This window comes from Molossus molossus, unplaced genomic scaffold (genome assembly GCF_014108415.1).
Source record: "Molossus molossus isolate mMolMol1 unplaced genomic scaffold, mMolMol1.p scaffold_m16_p_16, whole genome shotgun sequence".
Taxonomy (NCBI): Eukaryota; Metazoa; Chordata; class Mammalia; order Chiroptera; family Molossidae; genus Molossus; species Molossus molossus.
In genome coordinates this window covers 12,503,308-12,530,645 of record NW_023425351.1, presented here as the reverse complement: position 1 = coordinate 12,530,645, position 27,338 = coordinate 12,503,308, and the positions used below count along the sequence as shown (strand labels likewise).

Below are 27,338 nucleotides of genomic sequence, written 5' to 3'. Positions count from 1 at the left end.
TTGTGTGTTCGTTTGCATTAGTTTTCGGATATTTTTAAATTTCTTCCTTGATCTCTTTTTCTTGTTTGTTTTCTTCAGATAGAGTGGGAGAGAGGGAGAGAGAGAGAAACATCGATGTGAAAGGGATACATCGAGTGGCTGCCACCCGCACAACCCAACAAGGGCGGGGGACAAACTGCAACCAAGGTACATGCCCTTAGCGGGAACCGAACCTGGGTCTCTCTGGACCACAGCCAACGCTCTAACCGCTGAGCCAAACCGGCCAGGGCTTCCTTGATCTCTTTGGTTACCGATTCATTGTTTAATAACATGCTATTTAGCCTCCATGTGTTTGAATGTTTTTGCAGTAATTGATTACTAGTTTTATGCCACTATGATCTGAGAAAATGCTTCATATGATTTCAATATTCTTGAACTTGTAGAGATTTATTTGTGTCCTGACATGTGGCCTAGCTTTGAGGCTGTCCCATGTGAACTTGAGAAGATGTGAATTCTGTAGGTTTGGGATGTAATTCTCTGTAGATATATCTATTAAATTCATTTGATTTAGTGCATCATTTAGAGTCTCTGTATCCTTGTTAATTTTTTGCCTAGAGGGTCTGTCCAGTGATGTCAGTGCAGTGTTGAAGTCCTGTGCTATGATTGTATTGCTGTCAATTTCTCCTCTTAATTCCTTCTGAAGTTTTTAAAATGTATTTTGGTGCTCCTCTCTTGGGTGCATATATGTTTACCAAGTTTGTATCTTCCTGTTGGATAGATCCTTTCAATATTATGTAGTGACCTTCTTTGTCTCTAGTTATGGCCTTAATTTGAATTCTATTTTATCAGATATGAGTATTGCTACCCCAGCTCTTTTTTCCTTTCCCTTTGCTTGGAAGATTTTTTTCCATCCTTAACTTTCAAACTATGTGAATCTTTTGTTGTGAGGCAGGTCTTTTGTAAACAACATATATATGAGTCATGCTTTCTTATCCAATCAGCTACTGAATGTCTTTAGATCAGAGCATTTAATCCATTTATATTTAAGTTATTACTGATGTTTACTCGTTTATTGCCATTTTTGTTTATTGTGGTTATATTTTTCTTCCTATTTTTTCTACTAATTACAGCAGTCCTTTTAACATTTTTGCAGTCCTGCTTTGGTGCTAATATATTCCCTTAGCCTTTTTTTTTCTGGGAAGCTCTTTATTTCACTTTCTGTTTTGAATGATAGCTTTACTGGATAGAGTAGTTTTTCATTCAGATCCTTGTTTTTCATGACCTTGATTACTTCATGCCATTCCATTCTGGCCTGTAGTGTTTCTGTTGAGAAGTCAGCTGATAGCCATGTGGGGGTTCCTTTGTAGGTAACCTGTTGTTTATCTCTTGCTGCCTTTAGGATTCTCTCTTTGTCTTTAAATTTTTGTATTTAAATTATTGTGTCTTGGTGTGGGCCAGTTTGGATTTTTCTTATTTGTGTCTCTCTGTGCTTATTGTACTTGTATGCCTTTTTCCTTCACCAAGGTAGGGAAGTCTTCTGTCACTAGTTCTTCAAATATGTTCTGTAACCTTTGCTCATTTTCTTCTTTTTCTGGATTCCCTATGATGTGGAAGTTGTTACATTTCATATTGTCCCACAGTTCTCTTATGCTGTCTTCCTGTTTTTTAATTGTTTTATCTTTTTGATTTTCTGATTGAGCAATTTTTTTCTACCCTGTCTTCTAATTCACTGATCTGATCCTCAGCCCCCTCTACTCTTCTGGTTATTTCTTCCAATGTGTTCTTTATTTCTGCTATGTCATTCTTTATTTCTAATTGGTTAGTTTTCAATGCTTCCATATCTTTACTCATGCGATTGAGCATCCTCATGATTATTATTCTGAACTCCCCCCCCCCCCCGATATATTGCTCAATTCCCTTTCATTTATTTCATCTTCAGTTAAATTATCTTGTTCTTTCATCTTGGATTTGTTTCTTTGTTTCACCATTTTGGCTGTCTCAGTAGGTTTTTGAGCCTGCCAAATTTTCCCTGTGGGTGTTGGTATTCTGCTGGTTGTGGCTACCTCTACTGGGTTTGGATGAGTGTGGAAGGACCCACGTTGAACACCCCTTTCAAGTCTTACTTTCTTGGGTATATTTGCAAATGCAGAAAAGGTTCAGTTATCCTGTAGCTTTTTGCCTGGAGTCTGTTAGTTTCAGTTACTTGATGAGGCTTGGGTTGTAGACTTTAACTGAATGCAAAATTCCCTCCGGTGTTCAGGGTAAAAGGTTTTCCAGAGGGTGGGGCAAGCAAATGCTTGCTTGTTGTTAATGAGCCTCAATTTGCAATTCTCTGGCCTGGCTAGGTGGTGTTAAATTCCTGAATGAGTGACTGTTGCCTCTTCCTGGGCTCTGGGGCTCTTTGAGTAAGATGGCTACTGTCCCATGAGGGAGTGACTCAGCACAAAACTCCCAGTACCCTCCAAATCCTGAGTCTCTTCACACAGTTGTAGTCCAATATCCCCTCCCTCTGCTGAAGCCCAAGATGAGTGGCTGTTGCTAATTTAGTGCTCTGTTCCAACCCTCTGTGCTGTGGAGTCAGATTGGGATTTTAACCCTGAGTGAGCTGCTCAAAGATAAAACAACTGCTGTCCCAGCCCACCCTCTTGCACCTCTACAGTTTCTACCAGGGTCGATTTAGTGTCCTTTTTTCTGTCCCTGGTTATATGGGTCCTCTCCAGCTGCTTTTCTGTTAGTCTTCTCAATGATTTGTCTTTATTTTAGTTGTAATTCCAGTTTGGTCCTGGGTGATGGTCTGTGTAGCTTCTGTTCACTCCACTGCTATTTTGGAATCAGAAATTAACACTTTAGAAAACTGAATCAAATATATACTTAAAGCATTGGCCTGTGGACTAAAGGGTCATGGGTTCCATTCCTGGTCAAGGGCACGTGACTGGTTGCAGGTTCCATCCCCAGGCCCAGTAAGAGTCAGGATCATGCAGTAGACAGTCAGTTGATGTGTCTCTCTCACATCAACGTTTCTCTCTTTCTCTCTCTCCCTTTCACTCTGTCTAACAAATCAGTAGAAAAATATTCATGGGTGAGGATTAATAAATAAATAAGTAAACAAATAAAGCTGAAATTATATATTTATTTCTCTAGAAAATTGTCAGGTTTTTTTGTTGTTGTTTTTTTAGGATCCATACTCAACACTGGGTTAAATGTGATGGATATTTTCCTACCCTGCTGAAGGAAGTTTGGTGGTAAAGAATTTAACATTACACAGAGGTTTTCCCTGGCCTTCAGAAAGTTAATCTTGAAACTTGACATAATGCCTGATAGGAGAGTTCTTATTTATTTGAGGGTCTATAGTAAAAATGTGATTTAGGGTAGGAACTTTGAGTCACAAGGTGCTAGTTGACTTCCTGAGAGACTGGAGACTGAAACCAGCTACACGAATTCCCTAAATAATGGAACCCCCTTAACGACTCTCGGCACTAAGGATCAGGTGAGTTTTCTTCCCTCATTGGCAATGCTCCATGCATATGGTTACATTTCAATGTTGAGAAAGTATTGTCTTGACTCCATGGGAAGAGGACAAAGTTTGGTACTTTTTCTAGACTCTGCCCTATGTATCTATTGCCTCAGCTTATTTTAATCTGTTATCCTTCTCTGTAATAAACCTTAACCATGAGTATAACAGAGATCAGTGAGTTCTAGTAGACTTAAGGACCCCTGAGCTCTAAAGTTTGTATTAGTAGTGAAAGCGGTGTATGAACTGTTCTCTCTAACTTCACAGTTGATTTACACTTCCCTGGATTAAAAATTAGTACAGTTCTCCCTGAATAGCCACAGCAATCTTGAAAATGAAGGACAAAGTAGGAGGGATCACAATACCCGATATCAGGTTATACTACAAAGCCATTGTAATCAAAACAGGTTGGTACTAGCACAAAACAGGCATATAGAGCAATGGAAGAGAACAGAGAACTTGGAAGTTGGCACAAGACATTATGCTCAATTAATATTTAACAAAGGTGGCAAGAACATACAATGGAGGAAAGACAACCTCTCCAATAAATGGTGTTGAGAAAATTGGACAAATGCATCCAAAAAAAATGAAACTAGACCACCAACTTACATCATATATGAGAATAAACTCAAAATGGATAAAAGATTTAAATGTGACTGGTGAATTCATAAAAAATCCTAGAAAAAAATGTAGGTAACAAAATTTCAGATATCACACACAGCAGAATTTTCACTGATACAATGCCTAAGGAAGAGAAACAAAGAAAACAATTAATGCATGGGGCTACATCAAACTAAAAAGTTTCTGCACAGCAAAAGAAACAAGCATCAAAATGCAAAAGAGAGTACCTCAGGGAAGATATTCCTGTCCATTTGGAAGATTAAGTCTGCTTAGCCGCAGTTTCCTAGAGTGTGTGAATGAGCCTGTTTACCAGTGAAATAGATCCCCACCTGCTTCAGCTTACCAGATAGATGAGAACAAGTGTATACAAATTCTGATTTACAAAATGGAGATAAGCAATTCATCAGATGCAGGGTTCAGAAAGCAGGTTATAAGGTTGCTCAAGGAACTTGGTGAGATATTCAAGGGACTTAGTGAGACGTTCAAGAAACTTATGGAGACCTTCAAGGAACTTAGTGAGAACATCAACAACATAAAAAAGGACCAGGCAGCATCAAAGAATGCACTAACTGAAATGAAGAATAACTTACAGGGAATCGATAGTAGAGTAGGTAAAGCCAAGAAGCAAACCATCGATTTGGAATATAAAAAAGCAAAAAACACCCAATCAGAACAGCAAAAAGAAAAATATCCAAAACGATTAGGATAGTGTAAGGAGCCTCTGGGATTACTTCAAGCATGCCAATGTTCACATCATAGGGTTGCCAGAAGGAGAAGAGAGAGAACAAAAAATTGAAAACATATTTAAAACAATAATGTCAGAAAATTTTCCTAATTTGGTGAAGGAAACAGACATACAAGTCCAAGAAGCACAGAGAAGCCCAACAGAGATGAACCCAAAGAGGTTCACACCAAGACACATTATCATCAAAATGCCAAAGGTTAAAGATAAAGAGAGAATATTAAAACCTACAAGAGAAAAACAGTTTGTTACCTACAAAGGAGCTCCCATAAGACTGTCAGCTGATTTCTCAAAGGAAACTTTGCAGGCCAGAAAGGAGTGGCAAGAGATCAAAGTGATGAAAAGCAGTGACCTACAACCACGATTACTGTATCCTACAAAGCTATCATTTAGAATCGATGGACATAGCAAGAGTTTCTCAGACAAGAAAAAGCTAAAGGAGTTTATCACCATCAAACCAGTATTATATGAAACGTTGAAGGGTCTTCATGAAGGAGAATAAGAACAAACATATGAACAATAAAATGGCAATTAATACATATATATCAACAATTGAATCTACAAACAATATTGAGCAAGCAGAACAGAAACAGACTCATAGATACAAATAACTTTTTGTTGCTTGCCAGATGGGTGGAGGTTGGGGGAAGGGGTAAAAAAGATGAAGAAATTAAAAAGTACAAATTGGTTGTCAGACTGAAGAACCTCAAAGGGAAGGAAGGAGGGAGGGTGGGATGAGATTAACCAAAGAACTTCTAATGCATATATGCATAACCAATGGACATTGGCAATAGTGTCGGGAAGGCAGAAGTGGGGCAGCACTGGGGAGGAGAGGGGATCAATGGGGAATTAAAGGGGGGACATCTATAATATATTTAAGAATAAAGAGCTCTGGCTGGTTTCGTTCAGTGGTTAGAATGTGGGCCTGTGGTCCAGAGAGACCTGGGTTTGGTTCCTGCTAGGGGCATGTACCTCAGTTACAGTTTGTTCCTGGCCCTGGTTGGGTCGTGCAGGTGGCAGCCACTTGATGTGTCCCTTTCACGTCAATGTTTGTTTCTCTCTCTCTCTCTCTCTCTCTCTCTCTCTCTCTCTCTCTCTCTCTCCCACTCTATCCAAACAAAAAATGGAAAAAGTGTCCTTGGGTGAGGATTAAAAAAAAAAAAATGAATAAAGATAAGTCAAAACAAAACAAAACAAAATGCAAAGGGAACCTACTATATGGGAAAACATAACTGCCAATGATACATAAGATAAGGAGTTAATTTCCAAAATATATAGAGTGCTCATACAACCCAACAAAAAGAAGACAGAACCCAATTTAAAAATGGGCAGAGGAACTAACTAGATACCCCTTCAAACAGGACATATAAATGGCCAAGATACATATGAAAAAATGCTCAACTAAGCATGAGAGAGATGCAAATTGAAATAACTATGAGGTATCACTTCACACATGTCAGAGTGGCTGCCATCAACAAATCATCAAACACAAGTGTTGGCGAGGGTGTGGAGAAAAGGGGACACTAGTACACTGCTGGTGGGAATGCAGCCCAAGTGTCCATCAGTGGACAAATGGATAAAAGAGCTGTGACACATATATACAATGGAGTACTATGCAGCTGTAAGAAAGAAAGATCTCTTATCCTTTGAGACGACATGGAGAGACCTGGAAAGTATTGTCCTAAGCTAAACAAGCCAAATAGAGAAAGAAATATCACATGATCTCACTTATTTCTGGAATATAATGAACTAAACAAACTGATGAACAAAATAGACCCAGAGTCATAGAAGTAGGGTACAGACTGACATTCCTTAGAAGGGGGGGGGGGATATACCATAGAACTTAATGCATGTATACATAACCAATGGACATAGACAACAAAGCTGGGGACGGAGTAGGAGGGGATAGGGAGGAGGAAGTCATTGGGGGGGGGGAGGAGAAACATCTGTAACAAAAATAAATTAATAACAAAAATTATCTTGGAGAACCCCATTAAATAAAAATGCTTTGAAAAAAAAAAAAAAAAGAATCCCCACATCCATAGTTCTAACCTCCAACTTCAATTGTCTATAGGATGTTACTCCCATCAGTTTCATTGCTGCTGTTATGATCCCTATTGCCTTTCAGTCTGGGTAAATAAAGGTAATAGGCATTAATGTCATTTAGTGGGAAGATACCTGATTACCCCACTTTGACTCAAGTCGAGGTTTTCTTCAACAGAGCAAAAGAAAGTAGCTATTTAGCAATAACAATTTTAATGACTTTTCTCCATTTACCTTGACAAAAACCACAAATTCTTTAGAAAGGTTTGCGTAGCCCGTTGACGATTCACCAGCTGTTTTGCCATGAGAATCAAAGATAACTGTGAGCCCACGAACCCGTGCTGACTCAAGGAGTGCACAGTGGTTGGGCTGATAAAGCACCCGCAGCTCAGTGGAGGCCTCACCTCTAGCCTAAAAGAAAAGAGGGGAAGCCTTTTGCATTAACAATAGAAAATAAATTTAAAATGTTTTGACATTACATGTATGTAGAGGTTTATTCCACTGTATAGAACCCTTGAACTATTTGTATAATTTTATGTTTCTTAATTCAATTGGTTTTATTCCCGAGCATAATTTCCAGTGTCCTTACCCAAAAATTTTCTTCTTCTCCTGACATGGTAGAGTGTTAGGTAACAATGAAAATAATTCCAGTGGCAGGATCATTTAATGAGATGTTTATATGTACCTTATCATTATTTATTTTTTATTTCTTCCTTTGTGTCTTCCTAAATCAGGACTATTTAACACCAAAGCTGAAATTAATGCACATGTAACACTAGGGTTTACTTTATAAAACTAAACAAAGAGAGGAAGTTATGCTACAAAAGACATTCCTGGCTTGGGGTACTGTTTGAGATCTTACCCATCTCTCCTCAGTGCCCCCAAGAGGCATTGGGGCCTGAAAATGAAAGAGTGTTGGGTGCCCCTTGAATGGTTTGACCCATATCACTAAGACTACAAACCTCGGCAAAGTTCCCTTGTTTAAGTGTGGTCGACAAGCAACAGAGCTATTCACTGACAAGAAACTATCTTGTGTTTGATAGTACATTACAAGTGACCGGTGGTTTGAAGCTAACAAGACTGTCCAGATAGTCTGAGACCCTATACCAGGTGAAATCATGTGTCTAACAAGAGAGTTTCATAATAACTAAGATGGACTCTCTCACCAACCATTGTCAAATAGGGGCTTGGAGATAGAGTTAATTTGATTTTAGAAAAATAAAGCAATGGAACATTTGTTAAAACTTTTTTTTTATGTATATATTTATATGTGAAGCGATTTTTAAAACATGGATTCTTTATGAACAGGCTCGGGTTAAACTATTTAATGATTAGTTGTGATTAGCATTAAACACATTGGTTTATAATTTCAGAAATTGACCATTTTAAAAGTGGGGGGAAGCATTTTTAAAATTATGAGAGATACCAAGTGAAGAAATAGACTTGTATTTCTGCCAAGTTTTCTTAGACACTGAGAATAAATTTTAATTGTAGTATAATTATAACTTTTCAAATTCACTGATTCTGGAATTTCCATCCAGGGATTTTAAAATACATTCAGTCTTAAGGACTTTGCTTCCCTGGGACAAATTAACAGTCCTATTTTCTACCTCTCAGCATTCATAGGATGATTTTGGGCAGTCACAGTCCAGAAAAATATACACAGTGTGCCTGGCTGAGCAAACAACTGAAAATGAAAACCAGCGCATGTGGCCATTGTCCTTGTGTGTTGGTTTAGAGCAGCAATTTTCAACAGGTGCGCCGCAAGAATTTTTTTTTTTTTAATTAATTTTTTTTTTTTTGTTACAGATATTTCTCCCTTTTTATCCCATTGGCACCCTTCTCCCCACTCCACCCCTGCCCCATCCCCGGCTTTGTTGTCCATGTCCATTAGTCATGCATACATGCATATAAGTTCTGTGGTTTATCTCTTCCCACCCCTGCCACCACCTCTTCTGAGGGATGTCAGTCTGTGCCCTACTTCCATGTTTCTGGGTCTACCGTATTCCTCAGACTGTTATGTTCATTATATTCTGTATATGAGTGAGATCATGTGGTATTTGACTTTTTCTGCTTGGCTTATTTCACTTAGGATAATACTTTCCAGGTCCCTCCATGTCGTCTCAAAGGATAAGAGATCTTTCGTTCTTACCGTTGCATAGTATTTCATTGTGTATATGTACCACTACTTTTTTATCCATTCGTCTACTGGTGGACACTTGGGCTGTTTCCAGATCTTAGCTATTGTAAATAGTGCTGCTATGATCATGGGGGTACGTATATTCTTTCTGATTGATGTTCCAGGCTTCTTAGGGTATATTCCTAGAAGTGGGATCACTGGGTCAAATGGAAGTTTAATTTTTAATTTTTTGAGGTAACACCATATTGTTTTCCATAGTGGCTGCACCAGTCTGCATTCCCACCCGCAGTGTATTAGAGTCCCCTTTTCTCCACACCCTCGCCAACACTTGTTAGATGATTTGTTGATGGCGGCCATTCTGACAGGTGTGAGGTGATACCTCATTGTTGTTTTAATTTGCATCTTGGTGATGTTGAGCATTTCTTCATATGTCTCTTGGCCATTTGTATGTCCTGTTTGGAGAGGTGTCTATTCAGCTCCTCCTCTCATTTTTTAATTGGGTTCTTTGTCTTCCGTTTGTTGAGTTGCAGGAGCACTCTAATGTATTTTGGAAATTAACCCCTTATCTGATACATCGTTGTCAGTGATGTTCTCCCATACAGTGGGTTGCCTTTCCATTTTGATGATTGTTTCTTTTTCTGTGCAGAAGCTTTTTATTATGATGTAGTCCCATGTGTTCATTTTTTCCTTTGTTTCGGTTGCCTAAGGTGATGTATCAGTGACAATTCTGCTCCGTATGATGTCCAAAATTTTGTTGCCTACAGTTTCTTCTAGAATTTTTATGGATTCACGGGTCACAATTAAGTTTTTTTATGCATTTTGAGTTTATTTTTGTGTATGGTGTATGTTGATGGTCTAGTTTCATTGTTTTGCATGTAGCTGTTCAATTTTCCCAACACCACTTATTAAAGAGGCTGTCTTTACTCCACTGTATGGTCTTGCCACCTTTGTCAAATATTAATTGAACATATTGCCTTGGGTCTATTTCTGGGTTTTCAGTTCTGTTCCACTGGTCTATATGCCTGTTCTTGTGCCAGTACCAGGCTGTTTTGATTACAGTCGCTTTGTAGTATAACCTGATATCTGGTATTGTGATCCCACCTACTTTGTCCTTCTTTTTCAAAATTGCTGTGGCTATTTGGGGACTTTGTTGGTTCCATATGAACTTTTGAAGTATTTGTTCTAGTTCTGTGAAATAAGTCATTGGTATTTCAATGAGGATTGCATTGAATCTATAGATTTCTTTGGGTAGTATGGACATTTTAATGACGTTAATTCTTCCAATCTATAAACAGGGTATGTGCTTCCACTTTTTTATATCTTCCTCTATTTCTTTTTTCAATGTCATGTAGTTTTCTGCAAAAATGTACTTTACTTCTTTGGTTAAGTTTCTTCCTAGGTATCTTCATTTTTTTGGCACAATGGTAAATGGGATTGTTTTTTCAGTTTCTCTTTCTGTGAGTTCATCATTGGTGTACAAGAATGCTGTCAATTTCTTGACATTAATTTTGTATTTTGCTACTTTGCCAAATTCATTTATTAAGTCTAGTATATTTTGATGGAGTCTTTAGGGTTTTCTATGTATAATATCAAGTCATCTGCAAATAATGACAGTTTCACTTCCTCCTTTCCAATTTGGATCCCTTTTATTTTTTCCTCAGGTCTCATTGCTGTGGCTAAGACTTCCAGTACTCTGTTAAATACGAGTGGCAGAAGTGGACATCCCTGTCTTGTTCCTGTTCTTAATGGAACTTTTTTAGTTTCTGCCCATTGAGTATGATGTTGGCTGTAGGTCTTTCATATATGGCCTTTATTATGTCGAGATATGATCCCTCTATTCCCACATTGCTGAGCATTTTTATTAGAAATGGATGCTCGATTTTGTCAAATGCTTTTCCAGCATCTATTGATATGATCATCTGTTTTTTATTATTCATTTTGTTTATGTGGTGTATCACATTTATTGATTTGCGAATATTGTACCAGCCTTGCATCCCTGGAATAAATCCCACTTGGTCATGGTGAATAATTTTTTTGATGTATTGCAGGATCCGATTTGCTAGTATTTTGTTCAGGATTTTGGCGTCTATGTTCATCAGGGATATTGGCCTGTAGTTTTCTTTCTTTGTAGTGTCTTTTTCTAGTTTTGGAATTAGAATTATGCTGGCCTCATAGAACGTGTATGGAAGTCTTCCTTCTTCTTGAATTGGTTGAAATAGTTTGTGGAGAATGGGTGTTAGCTCTTTTTTGAATGTTCGGTAAAATTCCCCCCTGAAGCCATCTGGGCCTGGGTTTTTGTTTGCTGAGAGTCCTGATAACATCTTCCATTTCCTTAGTTGTTATTGGTCTGTTCACGTTTTCTATCTCTTCCCAGTCCAGTTTTGGGAGACCATGTGGTGCTAGAAATTTGTCCATTTCGCTTAGATTGTCGATTTGTTGCCATATAGTTGTTCATAGTAGCTGTTAACGATCTTTTGTATTTCTGTGGTGTTGGTTGTTACTTCTCCTCTTTCATTTCTGATTTTGTGTATTTGGGTTCTCTCTCTTTGTTTCTTGGTGAGTCTAGCTAAGGGTCCATCGATCTTGTTTATGTTTTCGAAAAACCAGCGCTTTGTTTCATTGATCCTTTGAATTTGTTGGTTTTTTTTTTCGGTATCTATGTCATTTATTTCAGCTCTGATCTTTACTATTTCCTTCCTTCTACTTGCTCTGGGGTTTTCTTTTTGTTTGCTTTCTAATTCTTTAAGTTGTGAGATTAGACAGTCAATTAGAATTTTTTTTTGTTTCTTGAGGTAGGCCTGTAGTGTTATGAAATTCCCTCTCAAAACTGCTTTTGCTGCTTCCCATAGATTTTGTGTTCTTCTGTGTTCATTTTCATTGTTTTCCAGGAAGTTTTTAATTTCTTCCTTGATCTACTCAGTAACACATTCATTGTTTAGTAACATGCTATTTAGCCTCCATGTGTTGAAATGTATTTGCATGTTCTTGTTGTAATTGATTTCTAGTTTCATGCCACTGTGATCTGAGAAGATGCTTGATATAATTTTAATCTTCTTGAACTTGTAGAGTTTAGTTTGTGTCCTATCATGTGGTCTATCTTTGAGAATGTCCCATGTGCACTTGAGAAGAATGTGAATTCTGTAGTTGTGGGGTATAATTCTCTGTAGATATCTATTAAATCCATTTGGTCTGGGGCTTCATTTAGAGTCTCTGTTTCCTTGCTAATTTTTTGTCTGGAGGATCTATCCAATGATGTCAGCGGGATGTTGAAGTCCCCTGCTATGAGTGTATTGCTGTTGATTTCTCCTTTGAAGTCCTCCAGAAGATTTTTAATATATTTTGGTGCTCCTATATTAGGTGCATAAATGTTTATCAAGGTTATATCTTCCTGTTGGATAGATCCTTTCAATATTATGTAGTGGCCTTCTTTGTCTCTAGTTATGGCCTTCATTTTGAAATCTATTTTATCAGATATGAGTATTTCTACCCCAGCTTTTTTTTTCTTTCCATTTTCTTGAAAGATTTTTTTCCATCCCTTCACTTTTAACCTATGTGAGTCTTTTGTTGTGAGGTGGGTCTCTTGTAAACAACATATAGATGAGACATGCTTTCTTATCCAATCAGCTACTGTGTCTTTTTATGGGAGCATTTATTTATTGCCACTTTTGTTTAGTGTGGTTCTGTTTTTCTTCTCATTTGTACTGCTAATTACAGCAGTCCTTTTAACATTTCTTGCAGTGCTGGTTTCGTGCTAATGTATTCCCTTAGCCTTTTTTTGTCTGAAAAGCTCTTTATTTGACCTTCTATTTTGAATGATAGCTTTGCTGGGTAGAGTAGTCTTGGATTCAGATTCTTGTTTTTCATGACCTTGATTACTTCATGCCATTCCCTTCTGGCCTGTAGTATTTCTTGTGAGAAGTCAGCTGAGGGCCTTATGGGGTTTCTTTTGTAGGTAACCTGTTGCTTATCTGTTGCTGCTTTTAGGATTCTCTCTTTGTCTTTAATTTTTGGCATTTTAATTACTATGTGTCTTGGTGTGGGCCTGTTTGGGTTTTTTTTCCATGGGACTCTCTGTTCTTCTTGAATTTGAATGTCTTCTTCCCTCACCAAATTAGGAAAGTTTTCTGTGACTATTTCTTTGAATATATTCTCTATCCCTTGATCATTTTCTGCTTCTTTGGGGACTCCTATGATGCGAATATTTATGTTTCCAGTTGTCCCACAGTTCTCCTAAGCTGTCTTCCTGTTTTTTAATCATTTTTTCCTTTTATTTTTCTGATTGGTTGATTTTTTCTACCCTGTCTTCTAATTCACTGATCCGGTCCTCAGCTTCCTCTACTCTGCTTTTTAAACCTTCCATTGTGTTTTTCATTTCAGATATGTCATTTTTTATCGCTTCTTGATGGTTTTTAATTTCCAATTGGCTTATTTTCAGCCTCTCTATGTCCTTACTCATGCTGTTTAGCTTCCTCAAGATCATGGCTCTGAATTCTAGCTCTGGTAACATGCCTAATTGCTCCACATTGATCTCATCTTCAGTGGAGGTCTCATGCTCTTTCATTTGGCTTCTGTTTCTGCGTTTCACCATTTTGGCTATCACTGTGGGCTTTGGAGCCTGTCAAGTTCTCCCAGTGGGTGTTGCTGTTCTGCTGTTTGTGGCTCCCTCTCCTGGGTTTAGATGAGTGAGGGAGGACCCACGTTAAACAGCACTGTCAAGTCTTACTTTCCTGGTTAAAGTTGCCAGCCCAGGAAAGGTACTGTTATCCTCTATCTTTTTTGCCTGGAGGCTAGTAATCGAAGTTACTTGATGAGTTTTGGGTTGTCAGTTGATTGAAAAACTCCCTCAGGTGCTCAGCATAAGGGGATTTCACGAGGGTGGGGCAGATGCTGGTTGTTAATGAGCTTCAATTAGCACTTGAATGGCCCACAGAGTAGTGTTGATCTCCAAGGGAGGGGCTGCTTCCTCTCCCCTGAGCCCTGGGAAGGAGCAATATGGCCACCGTCCTGAGTGGCTGCCACTCAGCAAAAGCTCTGAGTGCCCTCCATATCCCGAGTGTCCCCAAACAGTTCCAGTCCAGTCTGCCCTCCCTCTGCCGGAGCCCAAGGTGAGTGGCTGTGGCTGTTTTAGCCTCTGTCCCGGCTCTGCACTGTGGAGCCGCCTGGGAGTGTAATCCGAGGGCGTCGCTCCCAGCTAAGGCCACTGCCGAGCTGCCGACCATGGGTTCCCAGTCCCCGTCTCGTGCCTTCGCAAGCCTACCAGGATTGAGTCAGTGTCCCTAGTTATATGATCCTCGCAAGCTGCTTTTCTGTTGGTTTTTCCTGTCGATTTGTCTGTGTTATAGTTGTAATTCCAGTTTGGTTCTGGGAGATGGTCTGTGTAGCTTCCGTTCACTCCGCCGCCATTTTGGAATCCTCCAATTGTTAAACTCTTAACTGAGCAGATCCCATATTCACTATATTCATGTTTATTAAGCACTTATTATGCCCAGGGCCTATGCTAACCAGAAGGTGCTGTAAAGTAAAGTACATAGGATACCTTGCTAAATCTGGAGCAGAGTGGGAAAGACTGTGGAGCCTAAATTTTAGTCACACAAATTATATACTTTTTTTTTCAATAATAATTATTTTCCCTTATTTAAATAACATGCTGTGAGTTAAAAGTCATCATGCAATATTAGATAACATTATATGAGGAAGCTGTAGCATGAGAGCTGAAGTCAGACTGCCGGTGCTCAATTCCAGCTTTCACACTTATTACCTATGTGACTTTGGACAGCTCACTTAATCCTTCTGTACTTCAGGTTCTACTTCTGTTAAATAGGAATAGTAATGGATTCTCTCACAGGATAGATGTAAAGACTAAATTTTATAACACATATTAAGCACATAGGACAGTGTATGACAGTTATGCTGTCTCACTTTTCAAAATATATAATATGCTTGGATTTTAAAAAGATAGCTTTCTATAGTAAAAGGTACATTTCAAGCATAAATTAAGCAATACAAAGTATAATTATGTGAAATTATTGGGTTTTGTTTCCTAATAATAGGATCCCTGACAGGGTCTTTGAAAAGTCAGACTGTTTCCTTTGGGAGGCTCATTAAAATTTTGAATGTTATCAGAGAAGTAATTTACTTTTTGTGTTTGGTCTAAATTCTAATTGTAGACATTTAGGGTGATTTATGCATTAGAATCTCAAAAATTAGTGAAACGAAACAGAATAAAGAACGTGAAAGTAAAAGCCAAAGGAAAATACAATTTGGTAATCTTATAAAAGTACCTTTTGCAAAAGTATATTATATATAGGTACAACACTATTGATACATGGCAAAAGAAACATTACTACCTACCATTCCAGTGGCAAAGCCTCTGTCAAGAGCAAGAGAAAGATGCTTTATTTCATGACTTTGGAATATGCATATATTTCCTTTGTTGAAAATAACATCAAAGAAACCTGTAGAACATTTTAAGTATTAACAAGTAATTCATACTTTTAAGATTTTTTCTTATTCAATTATACATTAAAATCTCCTTATAATACATTTTATAATATCTCTCAGTTAAATTTTTTCAATTAGTGAAAACATAGAATGCCAGTAGCCTTTGATTATCTATATGTTACTTGGCAATTTGGTAGACTTCCATAGATAATCTTGAATTCCTTCCCATGCCAATTGGTAAACCCCTGAGGCAACACCCTCCCTCCTCCAATAACATCTGATGGTCCCAGGAGGAGAAATAATCCTAGTATAAAAACCCATTTCCATTCTATAATTTCAGAGATTTGGGGTAAAATAAATACATATAATTTGGGCATTAATGACTGGCTCATATAATTATGATGACAAAGATTCTTTCATCATTTATGTTTTAGTTTTCAATGTACTTTTATATACCTATTTATCTTAAAATGTAAGCTTTTTCAGGGCATAAATTTTTGTCTACTTTGTGCAGTTATATAGTAGCACTTAGAAGAGTTCCTAGAACATAGTAGATGCTCAAGAAATATTCTCTAGATAAATTAGTTAATATCCCCATTTGGCAACTGAGGAAACTGAGATACAGAGAGATAAAGAACTTTTCCAAGATCTGTACATAATCATAGACTTGAAATAGAACCCAGGACTTCAGGTCTTCGTCCAATGTTCTTTGCATTAGCAATAATCCTTCCTTTGGTACTTACAGCCAACAAATTTTCAGTAACCCACTCTTGTAAAAATAATAAATGAAAATCATTTTTTCTTTTACAAATAGGTGATTCTTAATGATGAGTCAAACAAGCTAGATATAAAAGAATATGTATTGTCTGTTTTATTATATAAAGCACAAAAACAGGCAGAACTACTCTAGGGTCTTAGGAGTCTTCAAGGTAATGGTTACCTTTGTGGGAGAGTGACTAGAAAAAGGCATGAGATTGTTTTTAGAGTGCTGGTTATGTTATATTTCTTGTTCTGGGTTCTAGTTATATGGGCATGAGTTTGTGAAAATTCATAATAAAATATGTGTATTTTTTCTGCATATGGATAATATTGAAGGTGTTCAGAGTATGCCTCCCCAAAGATATGCCCTTATGGCATGAAGATTATTTTGAGCTGAAGGCAACTGAGAAAAAACAGACACAGTATTAACTCTTCATCCTCCCTCTATCAGCCTAAAAGCAGAACATAGATTTATTTTGTGAAGATATCTCCCAACCCCATTTCCCCAGCAGAAAGGGGAAGACAGGAAAGCTCACTAATTAGTGCTTACCTTGCATTAGCTTCCTCAATTACGTCCTTATCATAGTTAGCTGCCCCTAGAAGCTCAAAGTCCTCTTCCCTTGTCTTGTCACTTCTCTACAGAATTATTGTTATTTTTTTAAATGCTATATAAGCCTCAAGTTTTAACCATTCCTTTGAGTTCAAACCACCCGTTTGAGTTCATCACTAAGTTCTCTCCCATAAAATGATTTTAAAATAGGTGATTCCTTGAGCCATGATTTATTTCATTTCCTAATGAGTTGCTGAGCTTTGTCTGTATATGTGGTGTGTGTAAGTGTGCATATATATATATATATATATATATATATATATAACAATTTGATATAATATAAAATATGCAATGTACATTTTATATTTATAAAATGATTTCATGATAACAAAGTTAGATTTTTCTAAAATAAACTAATCATTCTTCTTCACCATTGTCAAGAAAGTCCATTTTGTATTAGCTCAAAACTTTGAGCCTAGTCAACATATACCAAATGAAGCAAGATTATGCTAGTTATTGGGTGATTTACATTCCTCAAATCCCAATTTTTAACATGGGATTGTTTATATATTTGCTTTAATTATTTGCTTTGTATGTATATACTCATCTAGAGTTAACAAATGCAATTAACTATTATATTTTTATTTTGATTAACTATATGGTCAAATGCTTTTATCTAAGGATCAGGTTTCATTAAGAGGTTAATTCTACTACTCCAAATTTTAAAAGGATTTCACTGTATATTGAAATGATCTTATATTCATTTAAAGTCATATTTCCAAAAGTGAAGAACTTGTAATTAGTTCAACAGACCACTCCAAATGGAAGGCTTTCTGCCTAATTAAGCTCTAATTTATTTTTGTCTATGTAATAAATTTTATCTTAATGACTAAAAATTAAGGGTGTTCACAAAATTAAACATCTTGATGTGTATTTCCAGATAAAATTTATGGACATTTTGAGGTGTGGGGTGTTATTAAATGAGGAAAGAACCAAGAAGCAGAAATTCTGATTTTGATTCTGACATCGACTTACTAGATAACTGTAGACAAATCACTGTGCATCAATCTGTCTCAATTTCCTCATCAAAGAAATGAGCACAAGAACTCTCAGAATATTGTTCAGATGATTCATTAATTGATTGAACTAATAAGTTAATGATGAAAGCATCTGAAAACTATAGGACTGTTCTTACAGACTTAATCATTAAAATCATAGAATTATATAAATTTTGTTATAAAATTTTTTTCTAAAGTTTATCAAGAGTAACAAATATAAGTTCTATGAAGGAATGGCACTTTGTCTATTTGTTCATTGATGTTAGTACTATGCCGAAGACTGTTTCATCCACAGTAAGCATTTTATAAATATGTATTGAATAAATGAACTCCTACCACTGAGAAACAAATTAAGCATTCCTATTTAGAGAAATTTAACACAACACAGAATGTCTTAGGATTTGGAAGCTTAATGCAGTGAGTTTTAATTAAAAATATATACAATCAAACCTTTGTTCTCAAATGTCTCCCATGTCAAACAACTTCTTTCTTGACCAAGTAGTTCAGGAAACAATGTCTGGGTTGTGGAACAAAACTTCGGTTTTGACCAGACAACCCTTTCATGCTGAGACATCAGTATGACAAAATGCATCTCTCAGGCAACAAAGACAGGAGAGAATGCTTTTGTTGTTGGTAAAATAGAAGATTAGCACAATTTTAAAATATAAAGAGGCCATCAAGAATGCTAATGTTGCTAAGGGTGTAAAAATGCCCACAAAACAACAGTCACAGACAACTGAAGAGGTAGAAACGTTGTTGATTTGGATAAATGAAAAGCAGTTAGCAGGTGACAGCACGTAGGAGGCAGTGATAAGTGGAAATATGAGGATGCTGCATACTGACCTCCTGAAAGACAGCCCTGGTACGGAGTGCCGAAAGTGATTTAAGGCCAGTAGGGGGTGTTCAATAAATTTAAGAAAACAAGTGTTTGTTTATCGATCAAACAGCACTGTTTAATCTATAATGACATGTACCGTACATAAGAAAGGTTAAAAGAGAATAATTTGTGGGTCTGGAACAGAGTAATTCAATTTACATTATTTTTAATGGGAAAAAATGATTCCGTTTTTGAACAAATAGCTTCTGAAACAGCTTTCCAGAACAAATAAAGTTCAAAAATTGAGAATCAATTATATATGAAGTATAAATGAATAGCTATAGGATAAATTCCTAAAGGAGAAGACTGAGTACTGTGAAAACATTAATTCCTTGCAAGTTAATATATAGATTTAATGTAATTTTAACATTTCCTTCAGGATTTCTTTTGGAACAAGAAAATAATTTCAAGTCAATTTAAAAGAAAAACCATAACTACTACCTCTCTGATAAATATTTTGTGCTGTAGTTTGGGTATTAAAATCTTGAGTTATTGTCTGAAATTTCAAAGCTCCTCTCCTTTTTAGCTCAGGTGCAGCTGCTAAGAGCTTCTCAGAAGGGATAGGACCATGGTTTCCTTTCTCTCTTTTGGTTTCCTGTCTGTCTTTCACTGTCATCCAACAGATTAAAACCAGACAACAAATGATCCGGACTGCCTGTTCCTACTTGTGCCAATTAAGCAGACAAGGCTGAATCGTATATGAGAGTTTAGTTCACTCCAATATTGCCAGCAATATGGGAGAGCAGCCAGGTTATCCTGCAGATATCTGCTCTGCACTCCCTCCACAGTTCATTGCTTATATTGGATATTACATGGGGAAGCAGGCAACTGGAATATCAATGGGTAACAGTTACAGATTACAGGCATGGGGAAGTGATGGGAGCTGGAGAATGTGGGCTGTCTGCCGTACACCACCTCCAAAGCTCCAAGGTTTTTAGTCTTTCCGTGATGGGGGTGGGGGTGGGGAGCACAGTTCATGTGTAAAGAGAATGGATGGCGTTCCTGAGGTAAACTCCCAGGGTGTACAGCTCCCAGCCAGGTCAGAATGGGCTTTCTTTAATCGAAACAAAGCAATCATGATTACCAGAGCAAGGATATTTAACATTTCTTATAACTATGGCTAGCACTCCACTATGATCAGTTCTCCACTATTCTCTCCTGTCCCTTTCAAGGTGAGATTAGTAGGTGATTTATTGCTTATGTGAGTTTCCATGAGGCAAAACTGCAGGCTCTCCTCTGTGAGTCTTTTCCATTTCTCCATCCAATAATGTAGAAGTTAAAATAGTGGCTCACGTGTGTCACACTAGATTTGTGTTCTTGTAATACCATCAACAGCCTTCTGATATTGAGGAATCCTGTCAAGTCAACTGCACTGGGCAGCTATTTGGAGTGGCCACAATGGAACTGCTTACATGTTTGATCTGTGCCTAGTATAAATCACTGGAAACCCAGGAATTCATGTCTCAGATTCAAGAGAAATTAGGGGCTCAAGTCAATCGCTGATCATTCCTACTCTGCTAAGCCTTCCTAAAGTTCTTCCCAGTGGCTCTAGGTCCACTCTTCTATAGCCATTCAACACACAGCTTTCCTAGAAGACAGCAGACATCAATCCCTAAATAGCAGATAGCTAAATCATCTAGCCATACTTCCATAAATACAGTCTGTAAAGACACAGCAAACCCAACTGGATTTAGGCAGTTTATCAGACCCAGCACATTTAGGCAGGTTTATATCAGTTCCCCTAAACCCTAGTCCCGTGGGGACAGTGCAGAGTGGGGTTAGGTAAACAGTTTGCACTCACACTGGCTCTGGGTCACAGCTGAGGAAATCTAAGTTTTGAAAACCCCCAATCTTTTTAAGGGCTGCTAGAAACAGGCCCAATCTTTGCCCACAGGGAGATATTATATTTACTACCTTAATTAGAAAAAAAATATTCCTGGGGAGAAGAGAGAGAGAGACTTTACCATCCCTGAAGGTCTTCATAGAAAGATGTTCTTTTATTTTGTAACATCTTACACAAACATTCTCAAAATGCACAGGAGATCCAGATTATTGTGAAGATATGTGAGAGACACAGGAAGGACTGTCTCCCAACAATGGTTCTCTTCATGTAAACACCTCAGAATTCCATGGGGAATGCCACACCTTCCTCCCCAGTTGGGAAGCGGGAAAGGACAGGGTGCTAGAACTCTTCCCTCCCTAAAACCGTCTTGAGTATTAATTCATCTTATATAAAATTAGTTCAGGTCATGATGTGAATTGTGGATTCCTGGCAGTAAGTGCTCAGTTTACCACTTCACATCTTCCTATTATACACATATGTTTGTTGGTTGGTTGGTAATAAGCTCCATTCAACCAGACTGCCAAGTGAAATAACGCCTTTGTGAGAATTGAAAAGAGTTGTCCCTTCCTCAAAGCACTTTGCCACCTTTTTGTTAGAAAATTGTTAATAAATATACAGTATAAATCCATAACAATTATAAATGTGAGTTGTACCCTTACTGTTATACAGTGCACAATGGCTCATTAATTCTTTCTTAAAAACTATGGTAAAATAGTATATCATAAAATTCACCATTTTAATCACTGTGAAGTATACAATTCAGTGGCATGTAGTGCATTCACACTGTTGTACAACCATCACCACTACCTAGTTTCAGAACATTTTAATCGTCGAAAAAAACCCTATACTCATTAAGCCATCAATCCTTATTCTCTGCTGCTCTCCCCTGCAGCAACCACTAATCTACTTTCTGTCTCTATGATTTTGCCTATTCTGGATATTTCATATAAATGAAATCATTCAATATGCAGTCTTTTGTGTCTGACTTTTCTCACTTAGCTCCTTGTTTTTATGGTCCATCCATGTTGTAGTATGTATAGTACTTCATTTTTCTTTATGGCTGAATTACATTCCATTGTACAGTTGTACCACATTTGTTTATCCATTCATCAGTTGATGCACATTTGGGTGGTTTCCATCTTTTGGCTGTTATGAATAGTGCCATAAACATTCATGTACAAGTTTTTATTTTCCTTCCCTTGGGTATATACTGGGGAGTGGACTTGCTAGATCACATGGTAATTCCATGTTTAATTTATTGATGAATTATCAAATAGTTTTCCAAAGCAGATGAATATTACATTCTCACTAGCAATGTATGAAGGTGCCAATTTCTCCACACCCTCACCAACACTTGTTAGTTTCTGTTATTTTTATTATATCCATCCTAGTGGGTGTCAAGTGGTATATCATTGTGGTTTTGATTTGTATTTGCCTAATACTAATGACATTGAACATCTTTTCATGTATTTGTTGGCCATTTATATATCTTCTTTGGATAAATATCTCTTTAGTTATTTGCGCATTTTTAAATTGGATTGTTTGTTTTTTTATTATTGTTATTTATTTTATTTTATTTTTGTTATAGATGTTTCTCCTTTTTTACACCAAAACACCCTCCTCCCCATCCCCCACACACGGTCTCCAGCTTTGTTGTCCATGTCCATTGATTATGCATACATGCATATAAGTTCTGTGATTTATCTCTTCCCTCCCCCAACCACCCCTTCTTCTGAGGGTTGTCAGTCTGTACCCTACTTTCACGTGTCTGGGTCTACCCTATTCCTCAGACTGTTATGTTCATTATATTTCACAAATAAGTGAGATCATGTAGTATTTGTCTTTTTCTGCTTGGCTTGTTTCTCTTAGAATAATACTCTCCAGGACCCTCAATGTCGTCTCAAAGGATAAGAGATCTTTCTTTCTTACAGCTGCACAGTACTCCATTGTATATATGTACTACAGCTTTTTCATCCATTCCTCTACTGATAGACACTTGGGCTGTTTCCAGATCTTAGCTATTGTAATAGTGCTGCTATGAATATGGGGATACATATTTTCTTTCTGATTGGTGTTTCAAGCTTTGTAGGGTATATTCCTAGAAGTGGGTTCACTGGGTCCAGTGGAAGTTCAATTTTTCATTTTTTGAGGTAACACCATATTGTTTTCCATAGTATTTGCAACAGTCTCCATTCCCACCAGCAGTGTACTAGAGTCCCCTTTTCTCCACACCCTTGCCAACACTTCTTTGATGATTTGTTGATGGCGGCCATTCTGACAGGTGTGAGGTGATACCTCATTGTTGTTTTAATTTGCATCTCTCTGATGATTAGTGACGTTGAGCATTTCTTCATATTTCTCTTGGCCATTTATATGTCCTGTTTGGAGAGGTATCTATTCAGCTCCTCTGCCCATTTTTTAATTGGGTTCTTTGTCTTCCTATTGTTGAGTTGTATGAGTACTCTATATATTTTGGAAGTTAACCCCCTATCTGATGTATCATTGGCAAAGATGTTCTCCCATATTTTGGGTTGCCTTTCCATTTTGATGGTTGCTTCTTTTGCTGTGCAGAACTTTTTAGTTTGATGTAGTCCCATGTGTTCATTTTTTCCTTTCGTTTCTGTTGCCTTAGGTGATGGATCAATGAAAATTCTGCTGTGTACGATGTCTGAAATTTTGTTGCCTACATTTTCTTCTAGGATATTTATAGATTCACGGGTCACATTTAAGTCACTTATCCATTTTCAGTTTATTTTTGTGTATGGTGTATGTTAATGGTCTAGTTTCATTTTTCTGCATGTACCTGTCCAATTTTCCCAACACCATTTATTAAAGAGGCTGTCTTGACTCCATTCTATGCTCTTGACACCTTTGTCAAATATTAATTGCGAATAATGTCTTGGGTCCATTTCTGGGATCTCTGATCTGTTCCACTGGTCTATATGCCTGTTCTTGTGCCAGTACCAGGCTGTATTGATTACAGTACCTTTGTAGTATAACCTGATATCTGGTATTGTGAACCCACCTACTTTGTCCTTATTTTTCAAGATCGCTGTGGTTGTTTGGGATCATTTTTGGTTCCATATGAACTTTTGAAGTATTTGTTCTAGTTCTGTGAAATATGTCATTGGTATTTTTTTTTTTTATCCTCACCTGAGGACATTTTTCTATTTTTTTTGTTGTTGTTGTTCAGGTAGAGTGGGAGGGGGAGAGAGGAAGAGAGAGAGAAACATCAATGTGAAAGGGACACATCGAGTGGCTGCCATCCGCACGACCAACCAGGGCCGGGGATAAACTGCAACCGAGGTACATGCCCTTAGTGGGAACCGAACCCAGGTCTCTCGGGACCGCAGGCCAACGCTCTAACCACTGAACCAAACCGGCCAGGGCTGTCATTGGTATTTTGATGGGGATCGCATTGAATCTATAGATTGCTTTGGGTAACATGGACATTTCAATGATGATAATTCTTCCACTCCATGAACAAAGTATGTGCTTCTACTCTTTTATATCTTTCTCTATTTCTTTTTTTCAATATCCTGTCATTTTCTGCAAATAGGTCCTTTTCTTCTTTGGTTAAGTTTATTTTTAAGTATTTTAATTTTTTGCCACGATGGTAAATGGGATTGTTTTTTCAGTTACTCTTTTTGTGAGTTCATCATTGGAGTAGAAGAATGCCGTTGATTTCTTGATGTTAATTTTGTATCTTGCTACTTTGCCAAATTCATTTATTAAGTCTCATAGATTTTTGATGCAGTCTTTAGGGTTTTCTATGTATAATATCATGTCATCTGCAAATAATGACAGTTTCACTTACTCCTTTCCAATTTGGATCCCTTTTATTTTTTCTTCATGTCTGATTCCCGTAGCTAAGACTTCCAGTACTATATTAAATAAGAGTGGCAAAAGTGGGCATCCTTGAAATGTTCCTCTTCTTAAGGAAAATGCTTTTAGTTTCTGCCCATTGAGTATGATGTTGGCTGTAGGTCTTTCATATATGGCCTTTATTATGTCAAGATATTATCCTTCTATTCCCACATTGCTGAGCATTTTTATCAGAAAATGATGCTGGATTTCGGCGAATGCTTTTTCAGCATCTAATGATATGATCATGTGGTTTTTATTCTTCATTTTGTTTATGTGGTGTATCGCATTTACTGATTTGCAAATTTTGTACCAGCCTTGCATCCCTGGAATGAATCCCACTTGGTCATGGTGAATAATTTGCTTGATGTATTGCTAGATTTGATTTGCTAGTATTCAGTTCAGGATTTTGGCATCTATGTTCATAAGGGATATTGACCTGTAGTTTTCTTTCATTGTAGTGTCTTTTTCTGGTTTTGGAATTAAAGTTATGCTGGCCTCATAAAATGAGTTTGGAAGTCTTGCTTCTTCTTGAACTTTCTGAAATAGTTTGAGGAGAATGAGTGTTAGTTCTTTTTATGAATGTTTGGTAAAACTCCCCTGTGAAGCCATCCAGGCCTGGCTTTTGTTTGCTGGGAGAGTCTTGATTACCTCTTCAATTTCCTTAGTTGTTATTGGTCTGTTCAAGTTTCCTATCTCTTCCCAGTTCTGTTTTGGGAGACTATGTATTTCTAGAAATTTGTCCATTTCACTTAGATTGTCGAATTTGTTGCCATATAATTGTTCATAGTAGTTGTGAATGATCTTTTCTCTTTCTGTGGTGTCAGTTGTTACTTCTCCTCTTTCATTTCTGATTTTGTATATTTGGGTTCTCTCTCTTTGTTTCTTGGTGAGTCTAGCTAAGGGTCCATCAGTCTTTTTTATCTTTTCAAAAAACCAGCTCTTTGTTTCATTGATCCTTTGAATTGGTTTTTGTGTGTCCATGTCATTTATTTCTGCTCTGATCCTTACTCTTCCCTACCTTCTACTTGCTCTGGGGTTTTCTTTCTAGTTCTTTAAGTTGTGAGGTTAGATAGTCTATTAGAAATTTTTCTTGTTTCTTGAGGTAGGTCTGTAGTGCTATGAACTTCCCTCTCAGAACTGCTTTCGTGCCCTGGCCGGTTTGGCTCAGCGGTTAGAGCATCAGCCTGCGGTCTAGAGAGACCCAAGTTCAGTTTCTGTTAAGGGCACGTACCTCAGTTGCAGTTTGTCCCTGGCGCTGGTTGGTCTTGCAGGTGGCAGCCACTCGATGTGTCCCTTTCATGTCGATGTTTCTCTCTCTCTCTCTTCCTCTCTCTCCCTCCCACTCTATTAAAAAAAAAAAAAAAAGAAAGAACTTTCGTTGCGTCCCATAGATTTTGTATTGTTGTGTGTTCATTTTCATTGGTTTCCAGGAATTTTTTCATTTCTTCCTTGATCTCCATGGTAATCCATTCATTGTTTAATAACATGCTATTTAACCTCCATGGGTTCAAATGTCTTTGCATGTTCTTGTTGCAATTGATTTCTAGTCTTATTCCATTGTGACCTGAGAAGATGCCTGATATGATTTCAATCTTCTTGAACTTGTAGAGATTTAGTTTGTGTCCTAACATATGGTCTATCTTTGAGAAGGTCCATGCGTACTTGAGAAGAATGTGAATTCTGTAGTTGTGGGCTGTAATTCTCTGTAGAAATCTATTAAATCTATTTGGTCTAGTGCTTCATTAGGAGTCTCTGTTTCCTTGCTAATTTTTTGTCTAGAAGATCTATCCAATGATGTCAGCGGGATGTTGATGTCCCCTGCTATGATTGTATTGCTGTTGATTTCTCCTTTGAATTCCTCCAGAAGATTTTTATATATTTTGGTGCTCTGATATTGGGTGCATATATGTTTATCAAAGTTATATCTTCCTGTTGAATAGATATTTTCAGTATTATGTAGTGGCCTTCTTTGTCTCTAGTTATGGCCTTCATTTTGAAATCCACTTTATCAAATATGAGTATTGCTACCCTAGCTCTTTTTTACTTTTCCTTTGCTTGGAAGAGTTTTTTTTTTTTTTCCATCCCTTGACTTTCAACCTATGTGAATATTTTGTTGTGAGGTGGGTCTCTTGTAAACACCATAGATATGATTCATGCTTTCTTATCCCATCAGCTGCTCTGTGTCTTTTTATCGGAGCATTAAATATATTTACATTTAAGGTGGTTATTGATATGTACGTATTTACTGCCATTTTTGTTTAGTTTGGTTAATATTTTTCTTCCTATTTTTTCTACTAATTACAGCAGTCCTTTTAACATTTCTTGCTGTGCTGGTTTGGTTTTAATATATCCCCTTAGACTTTTTGTTAGAAAAGCTCTTCATTTGACCTTCTATTTTGAATGATAGCTTTGCTGGGTAGAATAGTCTTGGATTCAGATCCTTGTTTTTTTTGTTTTTTGTTGTTTTGTTTTTTGTTCAGATAGAGTGGGAGAGAGGGAGAAGAGGAGAGAGAGAGAGAAACATCGACATAAAAGGGACACATTGAGTGGTTGCCACCCATATGACCCAAGCCAGGCCGGGGACAAACTGCAACCGAGGTACCTGCCCTTAGGGGAAACAAACCTGGGTCTCTCTGGACTGCAGGCTAATGCTCTAACCACTGAGCAATACCGGCCAGGGCCAGATCCTTGTTTTTCATGACCTTGATTACTTCATGCCATTCTCTTCTGTCCTATAGGTTTTCTGTTAAGAAGCCAGCTGAGAGCCTTATGGGGTTTCCTTTGTAGGTAACTTGTTGCTTATCCCTTGCTGGTTTTAGGATTCTCTCTTTGTCTTTATTTTTGGCATTTTAATTACTATGTGTCTTGGTGTGGGCCTGCTTGGGTTCTTCTTACTTGGGGCTCACT

General features: G+C 37.4%; 1 protein-coding gene across 1 annotated transcript in view; it reads right to left on the bottom strand.

Moving 5' to 3' along the window:
• The window catches only part of RP1 (RP1 axonemal microtubule associated), a 175,940-nt gene that overhangs the window by 26,761 nt on the left and 121,841 nt on the right, over window positions 1-27,338 (bottom strand). The window contains exons 13-14 of the mRNA XM_036264024.1: window positions 15,388-15,491; window positions 7,131-7,307 (exon numbers count right to left, since the gene is read on the bottom strand). Of these exons, the coding sequence (XP_036119917.1) occupies window positions 7,131-7,307; window positions 15,388-15,491 (281 nt within the window). The remainder of the gene's footprint in view (window positions 1-7,130; window positions 7,308-15,387; window positions 15,492-27,338) is intronic.